We start from the raw sequence: 22,884 nt of genomic DNA on the forward strand, positions 1-22,884 counted from the left end.
TTGTTTTGGCAGTCCATGGTATATTCAATATTCTTCACCAATACCACAATTCAAAGGCATCAATTCTTCTTTGGTCTTCCTTATTCATCATCCGGCTTTCACATGCATATGAGGCAACTGAAAACACCATTGCTTGGGTCAGGTGCAACTTAGTCTTCAAGGTGACATCTTTGCTTTTTAACACTTTAAAGAGGTCTTTTGCAGCAGATTTGCCCCAGATTTGATTTCTTGACTGCCTGCTTCCACGGGTGTTGATTGTGGATCTAAGTAAAATGAAATCCTTGACAACTTCAATCTTTTCTCCGTTTATCATGATGTTGCTTATCGGTCCAGTTGTGAAGAGTTTTGTTTTTCTTTATGTTGAGGTGTAGTCCATACTGAAGGCGATGGTCTTTGATCTTCATCAGTGAGTGCTTCAAGTCCTCTTCACTTTCAGCAAGCAAGGTTGTGTCGTCTGCATATCGCAGGTTGTTAATGAGTCTTCAGGAGCAGCTGGTGGATTCAAACTGCTGACCTTTTGGTTAGCAGCTGAACGCTTAACCACTGCTCCATCAGAGCTCCCTTCCAAAAGTTAGCCGCTGAAAACTCTGTGGATCACAGTTATCCGATCTGCAACCAATCATGGGGATGGCACAAGACTGGGCAGTGTTTCCTTCTGTTGTGCATGGGTTCACCAGGAGTGGGCCGATTTGATCACAGATAATAACAGTCTTGGGAGAGAATCCATTTATAGCTGAAGGTGCAGAAGCTGAGACAAGTTTACTGTTTCTAAGGCCATAATTTACTTTAATATTATTTTTGTGGTAGTGCTGACTACCATGATTTTAAAGTACAGAAATCTACTTTTAGAACAAAACATACGACTCTTGAGTCAACTACAGCAATTTTTATGAAAATAAGGCAAAAACAAAAAGTGCTTTAAAAAACTGCACATCCAAACTGATACTTAAATGTGAGGCTACGGATAAATGCATGATTTTAAATGATTGGCAATAGTTTTTATTTGAATAGCTATGAGGGCTGTAATATCTTTGCTTTTACTTTAAAATACCACAACCCATGACTTCCTGTCCTTTGAGCATAATTGTCCTAAGGATATAAATTAGATGAAGTTTATCATGTTACTCTCTTCGTGTTATCTTTATGAGCTGCTAATATCCTTTCGTAAGCAACAGAGAGTACATATATTCACTGTATTTTTGTTGTTGTCAGATGCCAGCTCATAGCAACCTCCTGTACAGTGGAACGGAACACTGTACCATCCTCACAGTTATTGTTATGCTTGAGCCCATTGTTGCAGCCACTGTGTCAACCCATCTTGTTGAGGGTCTTTCTCTTTTTTGCTGACCCTCTACTTTACCAAGCATGTGTCCTTCTCCAGGCACTGATCCCTCCTGACAACATGTCCAAAGTACATGAGACGAGGTCTTACCATCCTCACTTCTAAGGAGCATTCTGGCTGTACTTCTTCCAAGACAGATTTGTTCATTCTTCTGGCAGTCCAAGGTATATTAAATACTCCTCACCAACACTATAATTCAAAGGCATCGGTTCTTCTTCAGTCTTGCTTTTTTATTGTCCAGCTTTTGCATGAATATGAGGCAAATGAAAATACCACTGTTTGGGTCAGGTACACCTTAGTCCTCAAAATGATCTCTTGGCTTTTTAACACTTTAAAAAGTTTTTTTTGCAGCAGCAGATTTGCCCAATGCAATATGTTGTTGGATTTGTTGACTGCTGCTGTGGATGTTGATTGTGGATCCAAGTAAAATGAAATCCTTGACAACATCAATCTTTCCTCCGTTTATCGTCATGTTGCTTACTGGCCCAGTTGCGAGATTTTTGTTTTCTTTACGTTGAAGTGTAATTCACACTTAGTGGAATATTCACTATATATTCCACTTATTCTTAGCTCATCAGTATTTATGAAAATCAACATTACTATTCATCTGGCACAATTCATATTATGACTTATTGTCTTTCTACAATTAATTTCAAAATTTTGGGGACCAAGAATGACACTTTGGTTATACTACTTTTGCCATGGTTTGGTAGGTCTGCCACTCAGAAAGTTCTGTTTTTATATGGAATTTAAAAATTCCTGATATTTCAGTGTAGGATTGATTGAATATACACTTGCATATATATACATTCATATATAAAATACCCCCCCAAAACCAAACCCATTGCTGTCGAGTTGATTCTGACTCATAGTGACCCTATAGGACAGAGTAGGACTGCCCCATAGGGTTTCCAAGGAGCAGCTGAGCTCTTAACCACTGCGCCACCAGGGCTCCATGTTCATATATACACACACATATGTATACCATATTTTTATGCAAATAACACACCTTCTATGTTTGTTTGCCAACCTCTCCCTCCTCCCTCGAGGTATTTTTGTAAGGGTGTTAAGCTAGTTTTTAAAATTTTTATGTAAAAATAAATTGGCATAGAGTCTCTTATGAAAATACCTCATGGGAGAATTTGGCAAAGAAACTTAGAAGTTGCATGTTATTTGTGTGAAAATATGATATAAATGTGTTTTTAAATATAAAACATAATAAGTAAGCTTTTAAAAAAATTAACTCATCATTAAAGGATGCCTAGAGATAAGATCTGTGTAAGCTAAAATCCACTGTAATATTTATTACTGCTATTAGTATTATTATGGCTATTTTCAATTTACTTTGCAATAGAAAAGCATTTTCAATCCATTTCAGGTGAAGAATGGATAAGGCTAGGAATATAACTGCTTTATGTGCTATTGTATGTAAGAATAATATTTTTTTCCACACAACACCAAATTAAGACACTGTGATATTTGACTCTGATTAATTTTCCATTTAATTTTCAAAAAGAATTCAAGTGGGCAACAATGATGCTAGTATTTCTATCAAGCAGCGAAAGTTTTTGTGCATCTATTAGGTGCAAAGGCTTCGCCTAAGGAAACCGTATCAATCCTGTCACCACATATGGTCCATAAGAGTCTGTGAACCTATAGCTTATGTAATACAAGTTAGCCCTTTAGTTTATTATTCTCTTATGTTGTCCACCGACTCTCACTTTTGCAGTCTTTTTTCCTCTACTAAATATAAAGTTCCTCTAAGGCAGTACAGTCTCTACTGGCCAGTTGGAATTTGTTCAATGCTAATATAGGGAATTTCTTTCCATGTCCTATAGTTCATATGTCAGATCTACCCATCGATATATTCTAAATCAAAGCCTGTTTGCATGTGTACTATTTTTTGTTTGATGGGGATCAGAGGAGACTGTGTTCATTAAAGCAGGCAATGTGACAAAGACAAGACTTTGATAATAAGAATTTGGGAAAACGTTAGGGCTAAAACAATTTGTAGAGTTTCACTCTATATGTGTGATAATGCATAGCTCCATAAAAAAATCTAGATAGAGTGAGGCCCCATTATAATATCACACCACTATTGACTGACTGCTCAAGGGCACAGTGTTGGTACAAGGAAGTTCTACTTTGTTATACTCTAAAAGGACTTCATTGTAAGAGTCACAGATGATCCCCAGGAGCAGCAGTAGAGAAGGCACAAGCATATTTACGCTTTTCTTCAATGAGTCCCGTGGCTACATTTAAAACGTTATAGTTAGGAAGGTTTTGCTGACCACAGAAGCTGAGTTCCATAACATGCACGCTGGATGGCAATGCAAAATTTTCCTTTGAGTCTAGTAGCATTGTGTTCTTTCAAAACACAAATCAGTGTACTGAAAGAGGAAGGGGAGGTTCTGCCTGGCGTCAAAGCAGGAATGGCAGTCAGTGTGAAGTTCTGGGCTCTAGTCTGTCTCTCTGCTGCTGGTTGGTTGTGGTCAGAGGAGGGGTCCTCCCGCCCTTTCTGAAAGGTGTGGTCTAGTCACCCTGTCCTCAGCCCTCCTCCCTGCTTCCGCTCTCCTGGAGGCCTCTGAGCTGATGAGCAACATGGACATTTTTTCAGCCTGAAATCAGATGATGGTTCAATTTGGACTGGTTTTCAATTTTTGTTTTTAACACTAAGAAAAAAAAAAAACAAAACCCGTTGCTGTCGAATTGATTCCGACTCATAGCGACCCTATAGGACAGAGTAGAACTGCCCGATAGTGTTTCCAAGGAGCGCCTGGTGGATTCGAACTGCCGATCTTTTGGTTAGCAGCCGTAGCTCTTAACCACTAGCCACCAGGGTTTCCTAACATTAAGAAGTATTTATTATTTTCTAAGCTCTCCTAATATATTTTACCGTGTGAAAATGTTTTTGTCATTGTATAGCATAGCTTCTTTACCAGGAGGCTTCAAACAGTTCATGAGCCCCATGAAATTAAATATTATATGAAAGTGCATATGTTCCCTTTTTTTTTTCCTGGAGGCCAGCTGTATCTTTCATCCAATTCTTAACTTCCAAAGAGTTAAGAACGATCTCTACATAAAATTATAGGATCGTCATCAAGTTTTTCTTGCTTGGCTTCCCACTATCACCTCCCTGACTAATGGTCTTTCAGTCTGTTTGAGTAAATTCAGTGTCAAGCCGTTGACTACTTTGTGAGGCAGCCTGTCCCCTTGTTGGACTGTTTCAACTGTTAAGCAGTTCTTCCTTATATTTAGCAAAATAATTTTCTACCACGAATTCTCTTCTACAAAGACATGAGCTGCCTCAAACATGGACTGCATTTATCTGTGGAAAAGTGTTGCATTAATGTTCTCCTGGTAGTGTGGACTCTCCTCCCCCTAACTGGCCATCTTCTTTTCTCCCATAAACATCTGATGGCCTCTTCAGGCTCGGCCACAGATGAAGCCACCATCTTGGAATAGCTGGGTGCCGATTTTCTCCAGTGTTGAATCCTTTGCCCCTAATTCCTCCCCTAGGAAAGGGTCGTGAGATAGTAGGGTATTGAATGCTTCTGCCTCCTTTTTGGAAAGTCACTTTCATGCCTTATATTTTCCTCTTATGGTTTGTAGTTGCCATCCTGATACTGTGATGGAAATCCCGACTATCAAATGACTTACCAAAGGAGCGGCCATGCTGCATGGTAACGCTGGAGCTGAACGAGCCTGGGAGAGAGTAAGCCGAAGGGGAGAACGGCCTTTGGTAGTAGCTCATTGGACTCACAGCACCCCCAGAGGTTCCATTCACTGTTATCTGGCTCTGGGAAAAGTGCAAAAGCATCCCGTTAAAGTGTATACCAAAAACCCATTGCCGGAGAGTCGATTCCAACTCATAGTGACCCTATAGGACAGAGTAGAACAGACCCAGAGCGTTTCCAAGGCTGTAAATCTTTACAAAAGCAGACTGCCACGTCTTTCTCCAGAGGGTAAAGTACACGGCCCCCTGTAAACACCGTTCCTTTAGACTCTCATTCGCATGATAGCAATCAGCTGTCAGGTTTTTATTTACTTTGAAAATTGATGTCTAGAGGGACAAGGTCCATTATCCCAGTGTCTTCTCTGTATTTCTCCCTGCAAAGAATTCTTTTACATGTCAGGGGGCACGGAGGTGAGCAAGTAGCTGATCAGCGGGCATGGTACTCTGGCAACAGAGATGCTGAATGGTATTAGCAGGAGTCAGTATAAAATGAATGTGGAGGGTGAATTTGCTCCTACAATTATGACCTAAGTAGCCAGAACACCGTCATGCTGCTCTGCATCCTGGATGCCAAATGAACGTTCTTTGATGTGAGGAAAGGGGTTGGTGACTAACATAAGTGATGCAATGTTTGGATTTACATAGCCTGAAGCAACCTATTCTAGAAGAGGCAAATGCCTGGCAAAGCATCGGAAAGACATGTCAAACTGCTGGCTTCTTCCTACTCCAATCTCTTTTTGCAGTGCGTGGACCTGTGTGGTTTCTTAAAAATGTACTGTTTTGGCTGTTTTATAGCTGAGTGTATTATATCCTCAATGGTATTTCAAGCTTCTCGTTGGAGATGGTCATGCATATGCTTCTCTTAAGTTTTTTATTAGCTGCAACCTATTGCTAACAACAGCAGATATTCAGTAGACACAGATTTTAATTAAATTGAATCAGCTTAGTTCACAGAGGTTGAGCTCACCTCTGTTAAGCACCCCTATCTGTCCGCAGTACTCACTGGGCATTGTGGGGATTACATAACGCATGCAAGTGATACAAAACATTAGTAAAAGCACTCGGTTAAAACAACCTTACGGCTACATATACACAAACACAAATAGGCACATAAAGAACCATAGTTTGAGAACCTTCTCTAATTATCCTAAAGCACAATAAACTATTATCCATGCCTGAAACATTGGTGGACAATCAACTGCATATATACATGATGTCACTGTAAGGCAAATAAGTTTTCAAATGATCCGGAATAAATCTAATTGCATTACCTTCTCGCCACACCACATGTCCTAAAATCAGTCAGCATTTTAGTACACTGTGTTTACTAAGCACTTCTTTAAGCTGTTACAGAAATTGCTCTCACGTCATAACTGGCCATATCTTGAGGAGGTTCCACCTGGTGAACAGGGGACATTCAAATAGTGTGAGGTGAAGGCCTGCACAGATGCTTCAGGGCCCTAGGCACCTTTGATGAACAATTGGAGAGTATTTTTGCCTTTTGCCCCAGTCGAGTGTGGCTGATCATTGTAAATATATTTTAATACTACCGTTATGACATATTATAATTAACGCTAAAAGCAGGAGACACCCTCTTATTAAAAACCATCATGTTACTGTGTTACTAACTTAAGGACTCCCTGGGTGGTGTAAATGGTTAATGTACTCAGCTGCTAACTGAAAGGTTGGAAGTTCAAGTTCACCCAGAGGCACCTTGGAAGAAAGGTCTGGCAATCTACTTCAGAAACTCAGCCATCGAAAACCCTATGAAGTACAGTTGAACACACAGAGGGTCACCATGAGCTGGAGTCGATTTGACAGTAACTAGTTTTAAACTTGAGGAACCCGGGTGGTGCAGCGGTTAAGCACTCAGCCGCTAACCGAAAGGTTGGCTGTTCAAACCCATCAACTGCTCTGTGGAAGAAAGATGTGGTAGTCTGCTTTCATAAAGATTACAGCCTCGGCAACTCTGTGGGGGCAGTTCTACTCTGTCCTGTAGCGTCACTATGAGTTGGAATTGACTCGACAGCAATGGGTTTCGCTTTTTTGGTTGGTTGAAGAAAGTTGCTCTGATTCTTATTTGATGATTTCAGTAATATTGATTATGTGTTTACAAAATATAAACACGGAAAGTAGACTTACTCTTTGTGTTACACCGATCAGGATTTTACTAATAAAACAATAACAGAATTTCAGGAAGTACTTTGTAATGAACTATTAGGAAAAAACATCCCTCGCCGAAAATCTAAGTGCAATTTAAACTGCTACTTGAAATTAATTCCTGGTACAGTTAGCTCAGATTGTGTGTACGAGACTATAGGTATCAACCTCAGCTCCCAACAGACTTAAGAACAGAAAGTTAAATAGGTTAGTACATAAATTCACATACTACCACTACCTTTGTCTTTTTGGTTCAAGGCCCTGACAGCATTCCTTAAAGTTTTAAAAGCTAAGAGCCTTTTACAGAACAGAGCGTGGGTGAGGCCCGTGTCTGTTGGGCCCTAGTGGCTGTCACCTGGGACGGGGGAGGACTCTTGATGGTGGTGTTGTTGAATGCCATCAAATTGATTTCAACTCACAACGACCCCATGTGACAGAGCAGGACTGCCCCATTGGGTTTTCTAGGCTGTGATTTTTATGGGAGCAGACTGCCTGGTCTTTCTCCCTTGGAGTTGCTGGGTAGATTCGAACTGCTAACCTTTTGGTTAGCAGTCGAGTGCTTAACTGTTGTGGCACCAGGGCTCGTCTTGATGGTGTTAGCCCTGAAAATGAGGCTCCGTCTGTACTGTCACTGAATGGAACACTGTCACTGCAAACATTTATTGGATGAATACTAAACCCAGTCCAATTAATTGGACCTTTTCTTATCTGTAATTGCGGCATCTTGGAAAACATATGCATATAATATTTCTCCATATATGAAATTGACAAATTTACGTCCTTGATACAGAGTACCATGTAGCACAAACAAAATTTTGGCTATGACAGTGCTTATCTGGAAGTTCATTATGATACCATTTTTAGAAATACATTTCCAATTTTTACCTAAAGTTATGTGCTTTTCATATTAAAGCCATGACCAATACATTATATGCAATTGAAAATCTGCTCCACAAAATTCTGAGGCATTTTAGCCATTCAGAAATCATTTATTGGGGTCTGTGCTTGTCATGTAGCCATATTTAAATGTTATAATATGTATGGAAAACCATTTATATATTACATATAAATGGAAATAAAGATAGATAAAATAATAAATGTATTTATAAGTTATTACACTGGAATGGCTCAGGAGAAATAATTTCCAAAAAAATCACAGGGCTGAATTTCTATAAGATCGATTTAGACTGTTTGCATCATTCATTCCTGGAAGACAGATGGGTTCAAAAGATGTGGCTGTTAGTGAAAGGACAGAAAGAAGAATTAGCTCAGGCATTCAGTAACGATCTCTGTGAGGAACAAGGATATATAAACTATTCACACAGGGCACATTAAAATGAACTTCTGAGGTAAACTGTTATCTACCAGTTGTTAATATGGGTTAAAATTTTAAACACTGTTGAGACTTTCTCTATAATCTAATCATAACAATATTATGATGTAAACTTGTCTTAAGTTTCTGAGATAACTTCTCATTAAGGTAAATCACTGTAAAACACATTCGCTACAGCAATACAGTGTGAACATAAATAATTCTGAAATGAATGAAGAGAATATAATTGTATTTTTCAACACTAAGTAGGCTTACGGAGTCCTGGTGGTACAGTGGTTAAGTTTCGGCTGCTAACCAAAGATTAGCAGTTCGAATCCACCAGAACCCCTGTAGGCAGTTCTGCTTGTCCTACAGGGTCGCTCTGAGTCAGCATGGACTCAACGGCAATGCGTAGATAGGCTTATAAGGATGACTGTGATGGATTTTCCTGGTAGACGGTATAGAGTCAGTTTACCAGTCAACAACTATTCGAAATCAAATGCTTAGCTGCAAAATGAGATGGCAGGTAAGAAATCAGTTGTTTCGGGCTGTGGAGACCCGTGTAAAAACTCGAGACAAAGGAAGGAAAGGTGATCACTGGAGTGCAGCAGGGGTAGCTATGGTGGTGCCACCTGTCACAGCAGATCTCTGACCCAAGCTCGTCTAGGATGGCCATGGCGGATCGCCCTCAGAGCGGGAAGTCTGTGTGAGAGGCCCGGGACGTTGCTGTGGACAAGGCTTTCCCGGGCCAGGAAAGGCTGCCTACAGAAACAGTGTGAACGGCCCCGGGTCATCAGGCGGTGGCAGGATGTGTGATGCTGGGCTGGAGTCACTGTCTGGTGAAAAAGTGGTCGGATGAAAGGTACTACAGGAGGAGGGCACCGAGAAGACGCTTCGGGTGTGATTTGACTGTGTCTGTGAAGCATTTACCTCCGGCGCATGGGCAGTTAAGTTCTGATTTCCAAGCTGAGTTTGAGGAAAAAATAAGAAGAAGAGAGATGAACTACCCCATCAATAAAAACATCTCTTTTTGCAGTGCAGCAGAGAAGGCAAAGCATCAGTTTTACTTGGAAGCAGTTTAGGAAGTACATTCAGATGGATTAGGTGTCAACCACACACGACAGGAAAGACAGAAAAACATGAAGAAAATGAATCCAGTAGGTGTTTTTTTTGGGAAACGAGGCCAGTTTTCACACTGCATTGCAATGTCATTTTGGGTGAGGGCTTGAGAGAGTTGGCATAACGGGAGTCCAAATAATTTTTTTCTTCCAAGTTTTAGGTTTTGTACTTGCGGCAGTGACATGATATTAGATGTCCGTTGGTCAGCAGAATTAGTTCTCTTTTCCCTGGAAAAATTCTCGTAGCATAATTCTCACTACTGACCATCCCCCTTCCAAAATGTTCCCAAAATATAAATCCATTTGGTCTCCTTTTTCCCCCCTAGCTTCTGGATCTGAAGCTTGATCAACCTAAAAACAACTACGTGGGAATGGTATTTTGGTTCCTAATCATTCATTGGATCTGTTCTTTGATTTCACTATAAAATATTAAAATAATTGAACTTTAGATAACCTAGCGGTGCAAATAGGGGTTGCTCTGTGGGAAAATGAAGTGAAAAATCCATTCACTGAAAATGGTTAGAATGTATCCTAGTTGGTTAGAACCACTCTTGGTGTTAAATCTTAGGTAAAGGAGAAAGAAACGGAAAGGAAAATGAAGGTTGAATACCTCTAGGGTTGTAAAACCCAGGAGGCTAACGCTGATGGAGGGGTTGTCTGTAGGAGGAAGACAGGATGACCCATTAAAGGTTTTTATAACCTCGGTAACGTCTGTCCTCACATGTCAAACATGACGAAAAGCACCAACCTCAACACGAGTGAACGAAATCTTGAAGCAAATTTTCTTCCTCATGAGCCCCAATCCCACCTCCAGAATAGAGAGTTGAGGTGTTTGATGCAAAGCTAGTCGTAAAATAGATGGCCAGAGATCTGGGAAATCAGCATGCGGCTGGTGAATGAGCTACAGAGAACTTGAAAGAGAAATCTTGTCTAGTCATAAAAAGTCTTAATTAAAAATTTTCTTTAGACTTTTAACTGAGGATGAAAAAAAAAAAAAAATCCACCCTATAAAAAGGTCTCTCTGGATCATATATCCCCTTGAAAATATGATGATAGTTATTGATCTTTTCTTAGGAAAAATGCACAAATTCATATGCACATAAAATTCTACATACAACTTTAGGGGTTCAGAGATGCTCTAACGTGCAGACATAATCTAATAGATTAGGTTGCTACAATCCTGGGTAAAAGACATGTTTCCTCTTTTTTTATTTAATAAGTTTAAAAGAGGAAAACACACTCATTTTAAATGTGAACCTTACTATATATGGTTTTAAAAATCTCTAGAAGTAAGTGACAAAAATCTAAGTCAGAACTTAAAATGTTTAATAGGAGTACATTTTTTATTAGTAAATGCTTATAATGTTTGGAGATTTTATTAGAGGTGAAACTACAATAAATTTGAAACCATTACAACTTAATATGTTAATATTCTGCTACAAGTCTGAATGGAATTCAGTATGAAGCAGTCTTGGGTTGGGTAGGGTGAATGGAATCTTTTACAATACGCAGTTTCACTTAAGAAGTTTCCATATAACATTAATCTGTTTTTAGTTTTGCTTATGCTAAGTGAAAATTCTTTAAATAATATAAAGCACGCAAGTGGATTTGTGTTATCTGCTCGAAGGAGTTTTTTCCTTAAAATTCAAAAGAGAGGAATCTAATGACTGTCAGTCTCTTAGGACTGGCTTGCCTATATCCTTGGACTGGAAACATTTCAAAAGCTAATGCATATTTCTCTCTAAAATCACCAGTGTCATGGGTGATATGATTGTTTGTTTGACAGCATTGTGCCTGGGAATGATCTTTATCCATTCACTTGTCCTTTCAAAAAGAGTATCTACAGACTACAAAATATTTCATATTTTGAATTTCTCTTGCCACCCCCTTATATGCTCACAGTTTTGAGTCTGTAATATGTATGTGTGTGCGTGTAGCTAACAGATGCAATGCCTCTTGGTTGGTGAGTCACACCACACTTCAATTTCTATAGATGAAATTCAAAAAGAGAATCATGGAGCAGCCCATTGGTCACCCACACAAAAGCTCTGAAGTATCTTGCCATAAAGATGTAAAGTACTTCTGAGAGTACTTGGAGCCCCTCTTACATGACCCTGACCTAATGAGATACCCTCTTAGACGCGAGAAGGAGACAGAACCACATTATACACGTCTCCCCTGAAGACGATGTGAAAAGAGTACAAGGAAAAGTGTGAAAAAGGAAGCAAGACGTATTTTCTTAATCTGGACTATGCCGAAGTAGGAAAAGCTACCTTTGAACGGGGACAGTTTTGTTTTGTTTCCTACTGAATTTGGAAGCAGACAACAGCAGAAAACCATTGTGTCTCCTTTTCGAGACCATGTAAAGGTAAGGTGTTTGAATAAGGATCAAGGGTCACCGACTCTTAGGGAGGACAGGTTCTTTTTTTACTTTCCCCAACTGTTGAGGTAGAAGTGAAGGAGGGCCATAAACAACAGCTTGCTGCTACCTGGTCTTTACAAAGGGAAGGTACTGTGCCTGGACCTCGACGTACTTCACACGTACTCAAAATGGCATTGAGTCTCCTGGTCCAAATAAGTTCAATTCAGAATGAGAAGGAGAACTTTAGCATTAGTGGATGAAAACGAAAACAAAAACAAAAAATAAGACAGTTGCCGTAGATTCCGACTCTTGTGTTTCAGAGTAGAACTGTGCTCCATAGGGTTTTCAATGGCTGCAATCTTTCAGAAGTAGATCACCTGCCTGTCTTCTGAGGCACCTCTGGGTGGACTCAAACTGCCAACCTTTCTGTTAGTAGCTGAGCACTTTACCATTTGTGCTACCAGGATGAAAGAGATCACTAACTCCAGGCTGGAGTTCCCTGATGAGCTAAGGGCCAAAGGAACTCGGGGAGGGTGAGCTTCAGCAGTGGAAGAAGTATATTGGGTTGGACACAGGCATTGAAAACTCAAGTGCCTACCGTGGGCCAGGCAGGTATCCGAGAAGTGCAAACCAGGTCTCTTGGAAGAGGGAAAGCTGGAACTGTGGGCGACTGGAGAAGGCAGACTCCCTCTAAATGTGGCTGAATTATGAATTAAAATAACTCCTGGCAACCACACAGGACAGATCTGTAGTCATAAGTCTCAGGCCATCAGTTTGTGATACAGAAGCTGGGGGTGAGAAGAGAGCCGAGTACAGCTAAAGATAATTGCATGGGGCTTGGTACGGAGCTGGGGTAGAGTGACAGGGGAGCATGGTCTGGCAGGGCCAGGCCTGGGGGAGGCAAGTGAGGCACCAGTCTCAGCCGCAGATTTAAGGGAGTGGCAGAAATTCCATGATTGAGGTAAATAATATTTGAATTCAATTTTGGAAAAAAGAAAAATCAATGCAAAAAAATCCATAAAGAACAAAATATAAAAACAAAATTTACATAAAGACCAGTGCCCTGCGAAGCCATATTGGAGATTGAGGCACAAAGAAAAAATGTGATCCTGGATTTAATGGAAGCAAACTCATCAATGATTTTTTCTGAATCTACATTTTTGTTTATCTCCTTTTTAACTGGGAGATTGGCAATTTCTCTTTGACCAACGACGATCTTAAATAATCTTTAATTAATTTAAGATGAAGTAAAATTATAATAAATTCTATTTTGGTATAAACAAAATATTTAAACTTAATGTTGTGAGTTTTGACATACCTAATTTCCAATTTTCCAGTCTTTTTAAAACTACTTAAATGTTCTAGAAAAAATAACCATTAAAAATACAGAAACATACACACACATGTAGGGTCACATATTTTCCTTCTGCCTCAGGCTCTAATATGGCTTGGCACAACACATGGTCTGGGATTTAATTTCTCCCTTATTCCCCAAGGAACATATGGGGATATGTGAAGCGAAGGATGTACAGATTTTTGTTTTCTAGATTTCATTGGAAAAAGGTTGAGTTGATAGTAGCTTATGTAAAACCAGTTATTTCCCCCCATCCCATCTACTCCTGGGATGACCTGCTTTCCCCTTGTAGCCCTCTGAGGGTGGCAGGAAGCACCTGGCAACCACGTTGTTACCAGGTGACCCCACACGGGGGTAGGCACAGCTGATTGTTTAAGAGGGGGAATAACTGAACTGAGCTGGGTCAATTAGGCACGGCCTCCCTCCCAGGGAATTTCAATTATATGGCAAGGAACACCCTAGTCGGATAGCTGTGGGGGCCCAGCTGCAAGGACAGGTATAATTGGAGCCACAGCATGCTGTGGGAATCCACAGGAAACGCCAAGAAATGAGAGGGCAGAGGTGAAGAGAGGAGCATAAGGCTGACTTTCAGAGAAGAGAGACAAGGCACAGCACTAAAACTGAGAGCGAGCGGCTGACTGCTCAGGCCCCATCTCCCTAAGGCTGGGCCGTATCACCTGCATTTCGGTGATACAAGATGGCCTTATAGCCTCATAATAAAAACGCTTGTTACAGATGTCTTTACAAGTGTATGATCCCTAACCAAGACCTGGGTGATAGGTGCTCTAAAGCACTCACACAGATTTGCACACGTTGGTGGAAGTGTGACACCTCATCAGGGGAGTAAATATTCCCCCTGGAGCCCTGTGGTGCAGTGGTTAAGCACTCAGCTGCCAGGTTGGTTGTTCGAACCCACTAGCTGCTCTGAGGGAGAAAGATGTGGCAGTCTGCTTCCATAAAGATTACAGCCTTGGAAGCCCCATGGAGCAGCTCTTCTCCATCCCATAGGGTCGCTATGAGTCAGAATTGACTCCATGGCAATGGGTTTGGTTAACTCAGCCTGGACAAGTTCTGTAACCTCCTTTGACCTCAGTCTGCTCATGTGTAAAATAAGGACGTTAATAAAACCCATCTCCTAAAGTCTGTGAAAACTAAGTGAGATAATGCAAGTGAAAGACTTTGCACAGGGCCTAGCGTGTTGCTGTGGCTCTCAGCAAATGGGAGCTGTTTTTTAAAATCAGGAAACGTGGAAGCACAGGGATGTTTACACAAAGCAGACGCCAGCTAGGGAGGAGAACAATCATATGAAAGACTGTCATGTAGAAGAAAGAGAAAACATCTTTGTGGCTCCATGGAATCAATATGCAGAAGTTAACAAAGGCAGATTATGACTCAACATGAGAAATGTTTTCTAATATTTAGATCGGAGACTTGTCCAAGTGCTTCACGGCTGCCTCATAAAGTAACTGAGCTTACCATTCCTAAGTGTATTCAAGAAAAGGCGAGTGCCCATCAATTGGGGGGTAATGTAGAGGGGATCTTGATGATTTCTAAATTCATATCGGGCACCTGAATATTCTCCACTCTTCAATCACAAAAAAAAAACAAACCCCAAAACAAAGCAAAACTAAATTAAAAAACCAAACAAACATTAGTCCAGTGGAGAAGTTGCCTAAGACCTGATCAAATAACAGCACAATAAACCCATAGAAAAGAAGTCCTGGGATACTGGTGGCCACACTGATAGAATACCTCAGTGATTGGGGCTAGTATGGATGGAAATGGTCCAGAACTTGTACTCTCAGTTCTGCACATTTTCTGTCATCTAACACTCCTGACATTTATTTATGATTCTGCCTTCCTTATCTTCTACATGTTGATCCCACAGAGCAGGAGAGAGGACATTTTCTTGTCTTCTACATGACGGTGGTATGGAGCCTCCTTTGAATCCCCAACATATGTGCAGTAGCTGCTGTGACAGTGAGGCTTTGGCAAATGATTGATTATATTACTCCATAATAGAAGGGTCAAATGTATCTTCCTGAAGCAAAGGGCACAGCACTCACAAATGCTGTTTAGGGTGTAGCTTTTTGCTGCCTTTTCAAAGCTTCTGGTTTATACCTTCATTTATCTGAAGTTGAGAACAATGTAACAGTTTTAGCAAAAGGATATCTGTTCAGGAAACGTTCCTCATTTTGCAATTTCTTTATACATAATTTTGTAGGAGGTAAATTAAAACATATTCAGTTTATAAAACAATAATTTGTCAAGTATGGATAAAATTAAAATCCCTAACAGTAGGCTGCAGTTTTCTTTTTATTTAAATTAATGGTCAGACCTTAACAGCAACAAAAAATAAGCAGATGAAACTTCTAGAACACTGATATTTCCTTTTGACTTCTCAATGTATAGAATTTTTGTTTCTTGGGTCTGCTAATTTCTTGGGAGGCTAGTTCTTCATCTTTATCTTGTATGGGGCTGTTTCATAGTGTGTCGTTATAGCTCTTGGCATTTACTAACTTTCCTGCTAGAGTGTGGAACTTCAGTATGTAAAACGGAAAGGTCACCAGTACATGAAAAGTCAGCATTATATAATATATACACATAATATAATAAATAATGTTTCCCTTTTCCAATCAGATACTTTATCTAGAAAAGGATATTATTTTAAAATAATAATAGCTGCCATCTATTGAGTGAGTACTCTGTAGCAGGAACTCTGCCAACAAGCTCCTCATATGCATTATCTTATTCAAATCTCATAGCAACTCTGTGATGAATGCTATTTCCATCTCCACTTTACAGATGAAGGAACTGAGACTCAGGGACAGTGAATAACTAGATAGATGGAAGGTTTTATGCTAATAACACCTTGAAAGAACTCACTGTCCAATTGCTCTCCTTCCAGCCTCTCTTAAACTCACCCCAAGAGAGCACCCCTCCACCCCCAACATTTAAGAAATCACCATGACCTCCATATTACTAAAAGTCAGTCTGAGATCCATCTTACTCTTGCCCTATCAGCAGTATTTTCACAGTTGACCATCTCTTCTCTTTGATACACTTTCCTCACTTGGCATTATCAAACCCAAACCAAACCCATTCCCATCAAGTCGATTCTGACTCATAGCGACCCTACAGGACAGAGTAGAACTGCCCCATAGGGTTTCCAAGGAGCAGCTGGTGGATTCGAGCTGCTGACCAACGGGGCTCCACTTGGCGACTAGAACACAGCATTTTCCTGGATTTCCTCCTCCCTTAGCAGATGCTCCTTTCTCCTTTTCTAGTTCCTCTTCTTAAGGTTGAGAAGCACCAGGGCTCGGTCCTCGGGCTTCCTCTTTTCTCTGTATTCACTTTCCTCATGATCTCACTTGTTGTGGCTACAAAAATCATCTACAAGCTGATGGCTCCAAACACATATCTCCAAACCAGACTTTGCTCCTGAGCTCCAGACTCATATACCCAACTGTCTACTCAACCTCTCCACATGGTTGTCTGTAGACATCTAGACCTTGTTGTTGTTAACTGCTGTTGAGTCTATTCCTACTCATGGCCACCCCGTGTATGCAGAGTGGAATTGCTCCATAGGGTTTTCAGGGCTGTGGCCTTAGAGAAGAAGATTGCCAGGCCTGTCTTCCGAGGCATCTCTGGGTGGGCTGAACCATCTACTTTTCGGCTACTAGTCATGCGCTTCACCATTTTCGTCACCCAGGGACTCCTATCTCAACTTGGCATGTCCTAAATGCAACCGGTGATCTTCGCCCAAACCTGCTCTACCCTCAGTTGTCCAGTCTTAGCTGATGGCAGTTCTGTCCCTCCCAACTGCAGACTGGATCAACCTTGACTATTCTCCTCCCCTCACATCCTACAAGCGATCTGTCAGGAAGTCCTATCTGCCCTACTTTCGCATTACATTCAGACCAGTTCTCACCACCTCCACTGCTTCCACACTGCTTCAAACCACTGTCATCTCCCCCCTGAATTATCACAATAGCAACCTGACTGGTTTGCCTGCTCTCCTCCTGGACCCACTATTGTTTGTTCTCAATTCAGCTGCCAGTGATCTGTCAGAAGATAAGTCAAGCAGCAAGCCTCCGAGGACGCCCTTTTCACTGGGACAAGCTGGAATCTCTGCAGTGGCTCTCAGGGACTTCTGTGTTCTGATGTCTGCCACCTCTGACTCCACCTCCTGTTACTCTTTACCTTGGGTTCTTCTTGTCCCTCCTGTGGTTTCCTCGGTGGTCCTGAACAGCACCCACATGCTTCAGATTTAAAAGCCTTTGAACCAGCCTTTTTCATTTGCCTAGAATGTTCTTCCATATTCCAAAGCTGTCCTGTCTTTCAGTGAGGTCTACTTGACTACCTTATTCAGAATGGAAACTGCTCCCCATGTCCCTGCTAGGACTGCCTGGTTTTATCTCCACAGGCACAGCTCCTTCTGTTGTTGCTGTTGGTAAAGGATGCGATTTACTTAATTTTTTTTTAATGTTTTTCTCCCCACCCCACCCCGCCACTACAAAATTTTAAGTCTCATTGATTTCAAATTCAGCTCTGTGACTACAACAGTACTTGGCATATAGTAGATGCCCAATAGATGTTTGCTGAATGCGTGAAAGTGACAGGGGCTCAAATCTTATCTTCTGAATCATGCAGACTGTCTGGGGTTTGCACATCTAAACCAGCTGTCTCTGGTCAGCCTGGATAGTGACAAAATGGACTACAAGGAAAGTTATCAACTTATGTTTTCAAAGATGATAAAACCAAACACAAGAAATCACGTCTGATGAGCGAACTGAGTTGTGAATGAGGTGATGTTTTCTGTGACTTCTCCTACCCACTCGCCTTTTTATCTTCTAGGCTTAAAGTTTTTGCTTTGTGTGTGTGTGTGTGCGCGTGTGTGTGTGTGTGTGCACGCCCGCGTGCCTGTGTGTGTGGAGGGGGTGTTTAGTGTCAGATATCTGCCGAAGATTTTCCACAAGGTTTAAAACTATATCTCTTCTAGAGTGCGCTTTGGATGAGCTTCAACCACACAACTACAGGAAACAGCATATAGAAAACAGGCAGCGGTGTTTCCAGTATGACCACACCTGCTCTTGCTGCTGGTATCAATCTTGTATGAACAGTTACCATTTATTGCGTGCTTGCTCTGCGCTAAGTGATTTTTCTCCGCTATCCCCCTAATGCTGCCCCAGCCTATGAATTAAGGATTAATATGCCCATTCTGTAGCTCAGGCTCACAGACAACTCAGACAGCGGCCCGTCACATTGGCAGTGACGACGCTTGCCTGGAAATCCACAATTTGTCCTTGAAACTCATGCTCTTCACACAATATTATTTTGTGGGGGAGCTGAGAAGGGAACACATTTCTCTTCTTTGGAACAGATTAATAAATGTTAGAAGACTTATACTATGACAGAACTTTACATATGTGGAAATAAAGGTTTACGTCCCAACGGTCAGTGTATTAAAGGTTGATTAATATGATTTCTGAAACGTCAGATTAAACAAAAGGTAGAAATTGATTAAGTTTCAGTGAAAATGAATATCGAGCTACAAAAGAATAAACAATGCTTGAAGATAAATGTTTTGTGCCTAAAAGAACTATAACTGACCATTATTTTGAGGTTCTAGACATGTAAATGAAGTGAATGTAGGTACCAAAAGGTCTGGCAGGAAAATCATGCTTTAAAACCTCGAAGTATTTTAAGCCCTGAAGTGGTTTGCAGTGCCGTAAGTGACAGCTGACCCGCCAACGATTTGCTTCTAAATGTCTAGGAAGTAGGAAACATTTTAAAGATGATTTCTAGATAAAAGTTCTGTGTATGCATGTTTTTCAAAAAAAAAAAAAACAACTCCAAGTTTAGGAGTGAATTTAGCAGGGCTTTGAATTGGAAGATGGTTTCTTTCTCCTTTCCTTTCCTGCTTCCAAACTGTAACAAAGCATTCAGTTATGTGAGAAGCCCAAACCAAAGTTGTTAGTTAGGGTCCCTCCAACAGGCCTGTAAGAAGAGACTGGAAAGTGGAAAGTACCACCCGGCCGTCGGAGGGCTGCGAGGCTGCAGCAACTGCAGATTTTTGTCTCTCTTGCTGAAGAGGTATCTTTGTAGTCTCTGGAGAAAGCTCAGGTAGCTGTTTGTGGCTCTCAGAATTCTGTCCTGAAAGGGGAGCTATCTGAATGGAAAGAGATGCTGTGTGTGTCTCAGGCACCGTGTTAGGGGGCGGTGAGAAAGGCCTTTTGGGGAATGATGGCAATTCAGCAGATTTGGAAAGCTGTGGTGTATTCAAGGGGCTGCCACTGGCTAGATCCTGGCTATGGGTTAGTTTCAAGGTGGAAATTCTACGAGTCTGAGAATCTTGCACGTAGTCCTCTTGTAGAAATGGGTTACTGAGGTCAGCAAATGGTGGGGGACCTGTGCTGGAAGCTGCTGGAAGTGGATTAGTGATTTTTTGTGTATATGACACAGTTGTGTTAGATTCTTCAGAATATACAATTGTCTGGTTGGAATCTTCATTAGAATACATAGTTGTCGGCACAGGTTTTTGATTAGTAAAGTACTCTGTGTAAGAGGGCGTTTGTATGTTAGTTACTGATTGGTCGAAAATGTCACCCTTTGTGTGATTGGTTATCAAGGAGTTACAAAAACTCTCTTTCCTGGGGGGTGGAAGGGTTGCCTGGATTGCCAAAAGCATCCGGAGGAAGAAATAATGTTGAAGGAAAAAACAGAGAGAAAGTCAACATTAGTCGTTCAAGAAACCAGTGTCAACCTTGCCCATAAAGAAGGTGAAGCAACATCCTAACTTTCATACCTTTTCACTATGCTACACACTTTGTTGGCTAGATGGAATGATCAGTTTTCATTTCTTTTAGGATACATTTTAATTTATCATCAACAGTTGCCATCAGAAAAAAAAAAAAAAACACCTTTTTATAAAGAATATATTATAAAGTCTGTATCCATCTTCATTATAGGAAATCATTTTAATGAGTGAACACCTGTTCTCTTGGCATATTTTTAAACCTTAAGGCATATATAGGGCTAAGCATTATGTTAGAAACTGACCTAGTTTCATGAGATTAATCAATCAGTAAAAAGAAAACTTTTTTAAATTAAAATTTGTCCTCAATGTTGTAAATACAACTTTGGCCAGCAAAACAAAAACAAAAGCAGAGATTTATTAAAAGTAAAAAGTATCAAAGTGTGCACACGTGACTAGCAAAGAAAAGCTAAAGCAGTGGTCTAATTAAGCTTTAAAATAACACAGTAGACAACAGTGTGCAGGATTACCTGAATTGGTGATCTTTTTTCTTGTAGGTTTGGGCGAACGCTTCTAAAACCTTTTGCTGCAAGAGAGGAATACGTTGCATCTCCGTTCAGTGTCCCTTGGTTTCGATCATTGTAAGATCTCCAAGCTTTTATTAAGGGAAAACAAGTTGGACACAAAAATATCTACATTCACTTATAAGACTTTAAATAAAATTTATTTTTATTTACAAAATTGAAGTTTCATTTCTAGACACTTAATTTAATACGCTTAACTAAATAGGAATTCTAACTTTCATGTGAGGTCAACAATGTGGTTAAGAATATGTTTTTTAAAAACCCCACAAAAATGTATTAGAGATTTGGAACAGCTTTTCCGTACCTGAGTCTGGTGAATGAGAATCACGCCCTAAAAGAAAAAAGAAATGTTGAAATTAATAGTAGGGTAAAATACATGAACAATCTAGTAAAAATCATTTGACAAAAAACTGTATGTATTTTTTTTGTAAACTTATCTCACTTCTAAAACTCTGGGTATTCCAAATATGCTAATGAGAGGTCTGTGCATTTATCTTTACATCAATTAGAGTATCATTCATGCAAATATCTATAATATATAATTAACACTCATATATTATGCACTGATTTTTTTCCCCTCAATAATAATGCAACCTTGTAATTTTCATCTTATTATTGCCCAAGCTGGGTATATGAATTTCTAAATATCAAATTAAAGGATTAAAAGGGATCTAGTCAGAAAGAAGGAATGTTTCTCCTAGCATTAACTCAAACCACTAGTTCTTGAGTTTTCGATGCCTGCTCTTACTGATCACATTCAACTCCTGCGTTAGGTGGACATTAAACTTTTTGTAGTTTATTTATTTTTGCTTTAGGAAGGTGCAAACGCTTTTACCATATTGTGTAATATTTTCAAACCGTTTACTAATTTGAGTTTTCTTCTTATTCCATTAAAATAATTTTATGTTTAAATTTGAAAGAGCTGATACGATATATTCCATTGCCTTATAGCTAGTAAGCTCTAGAAGATAAATTTCAGTACTAATAAATTGCTTTTGACAATGTACTTGGAAAGTGGTTCAGTAAAATATCTACAACCAGTTTCACTGGAATTAAACATTCAAGAATCCACTTATGCACATTGTGAGGAAATCAATTTGTATTGCTTGATTCTATCACATCACATGGTCATCTTCACCTCAAATCACAAAGCCTTAGCTTTGGAAAGGACCCTGGAGTCACTTATTCACAATTAGTGGACTATGTACCATTAGTGGACAAAGAGCAAATTTTGAGAATTGGGGTAATGGAAATGAAAAAGAAAGCAGCATCAACAATAATTATTATTTATACTGTAATTATTTGCCTGTGAACTAGGAGGTTATCTTGTTCTTGGTTGATGAAACGGTGTGCGTGTATGTGCAGGACACCAGATGCTTGGAGGTTCAAGGACTGTGGATGTTGGAAGGAACACGACAGTATATTGAGAAGATTTGAAGGATACTTGAGATAAACTTCCTCTGATAGTTCTTAGAGGGCCTGCTCCCTTCCTTCTTGTTAGTGGCCACACTAGGGATTATGGAACAACAATAAACATTAATATGTGAAAGATGTGGCAGTCTGCTTCTGTAAAGATTTACAGCCTTGGAAGCCCTATGGGGTCACTATGAGTGAGAATCGACTCGACGGCTGTGGAGTTTTTTTTGGTTTAGGAGAATCAGAGGACAGCTACTCTGGGCTCAGCTGTCTGGCCACTCCCTGGATATTGGGCCCAGGGATTTCCAAATGAAATGGTATCTGTGCTACAGGAAACGTGATGTTAGTAATGGTGAACGCCACTGAAGGGTGTCTCTGGACACTGTCTACACGAGTGTGCAGGACCAAGAGAAAGCAGAAGAATGGGCCTGGATTACACCTTCAGAATACACCAATGTCTTCATGAAGCTTACAGTAATGGTTAAAGGCTGCTTTTAAGTGTGTGGTCTTCTAAGGGTGCTCAAATGCACTCCATATCAGTTTAAAACATCCAATGAGAGATATTTGAAACCCTCCGTCCTGATTTGCTGTTTTATTGTAGTTCTTCAGAGGCCCTGGGTGGTGCGAACAGTTAACATGCTCAGCTGCTAACTGAAAGGCTGGAGGTTTGATTCCACCCAGAAGTGCCTCAAAAGAAAGGTCTGGTGATCCACTTCCAAAAAATCAGCATTGAAAACCCAGTA

The 22,884-nt window shown here is 40.3% G+C and overlaps 1 protein-coding gene across 4 annotated transcripts in view; it reads right to left on the reverse strand.

The window, feature by feature from the left end:
- The window catches only part of SORBS2 (sorbin and SH3 domain containing 2), a 101,485-nt gene that overhangs the window by 65,951 nt on the left and 12,650 nt on the right, over positions 1-22,884 (reverse strand). For all 4 annotated transcript variants that reach the window (XM_004382773.2, XM_004382771.2, XM_023737216.1 and 1 more), the window contains 3 exons: positions 21,030-21,056; positions 20,672-20,796; positions 5,003-5,141 (listed from right to left, as the gene is read on the reverse strand). In XM_004382773.2, the coding sequence (XP_004382830.1) occupies positions 5,003-5,141; positions 20,672-20,796; positions 21,030-21,056 (291 nt within the window). The remainder of the gene's footprint in view (positions 1-5,002; positions 5,142-20,671; positions 20,797-21,029; positions 21,057-22,884) is intronic.

This window comes from Trichechus manatus, unplaced genomic scaffold (assembly GCF_000243295.1).
Source record: "Trichechus manatus latirostris isolate Lorelei unplaced genomic scaffold, TriManLat1.0 scaffold00099, whole genome shotgun sequence".
NCBI classification, from domain to species: Eukaryota; Metazoa; Chordata; class Mammalia; order Sirenia; family Trichechidae; genus Trichechus; species Trichechus manatus.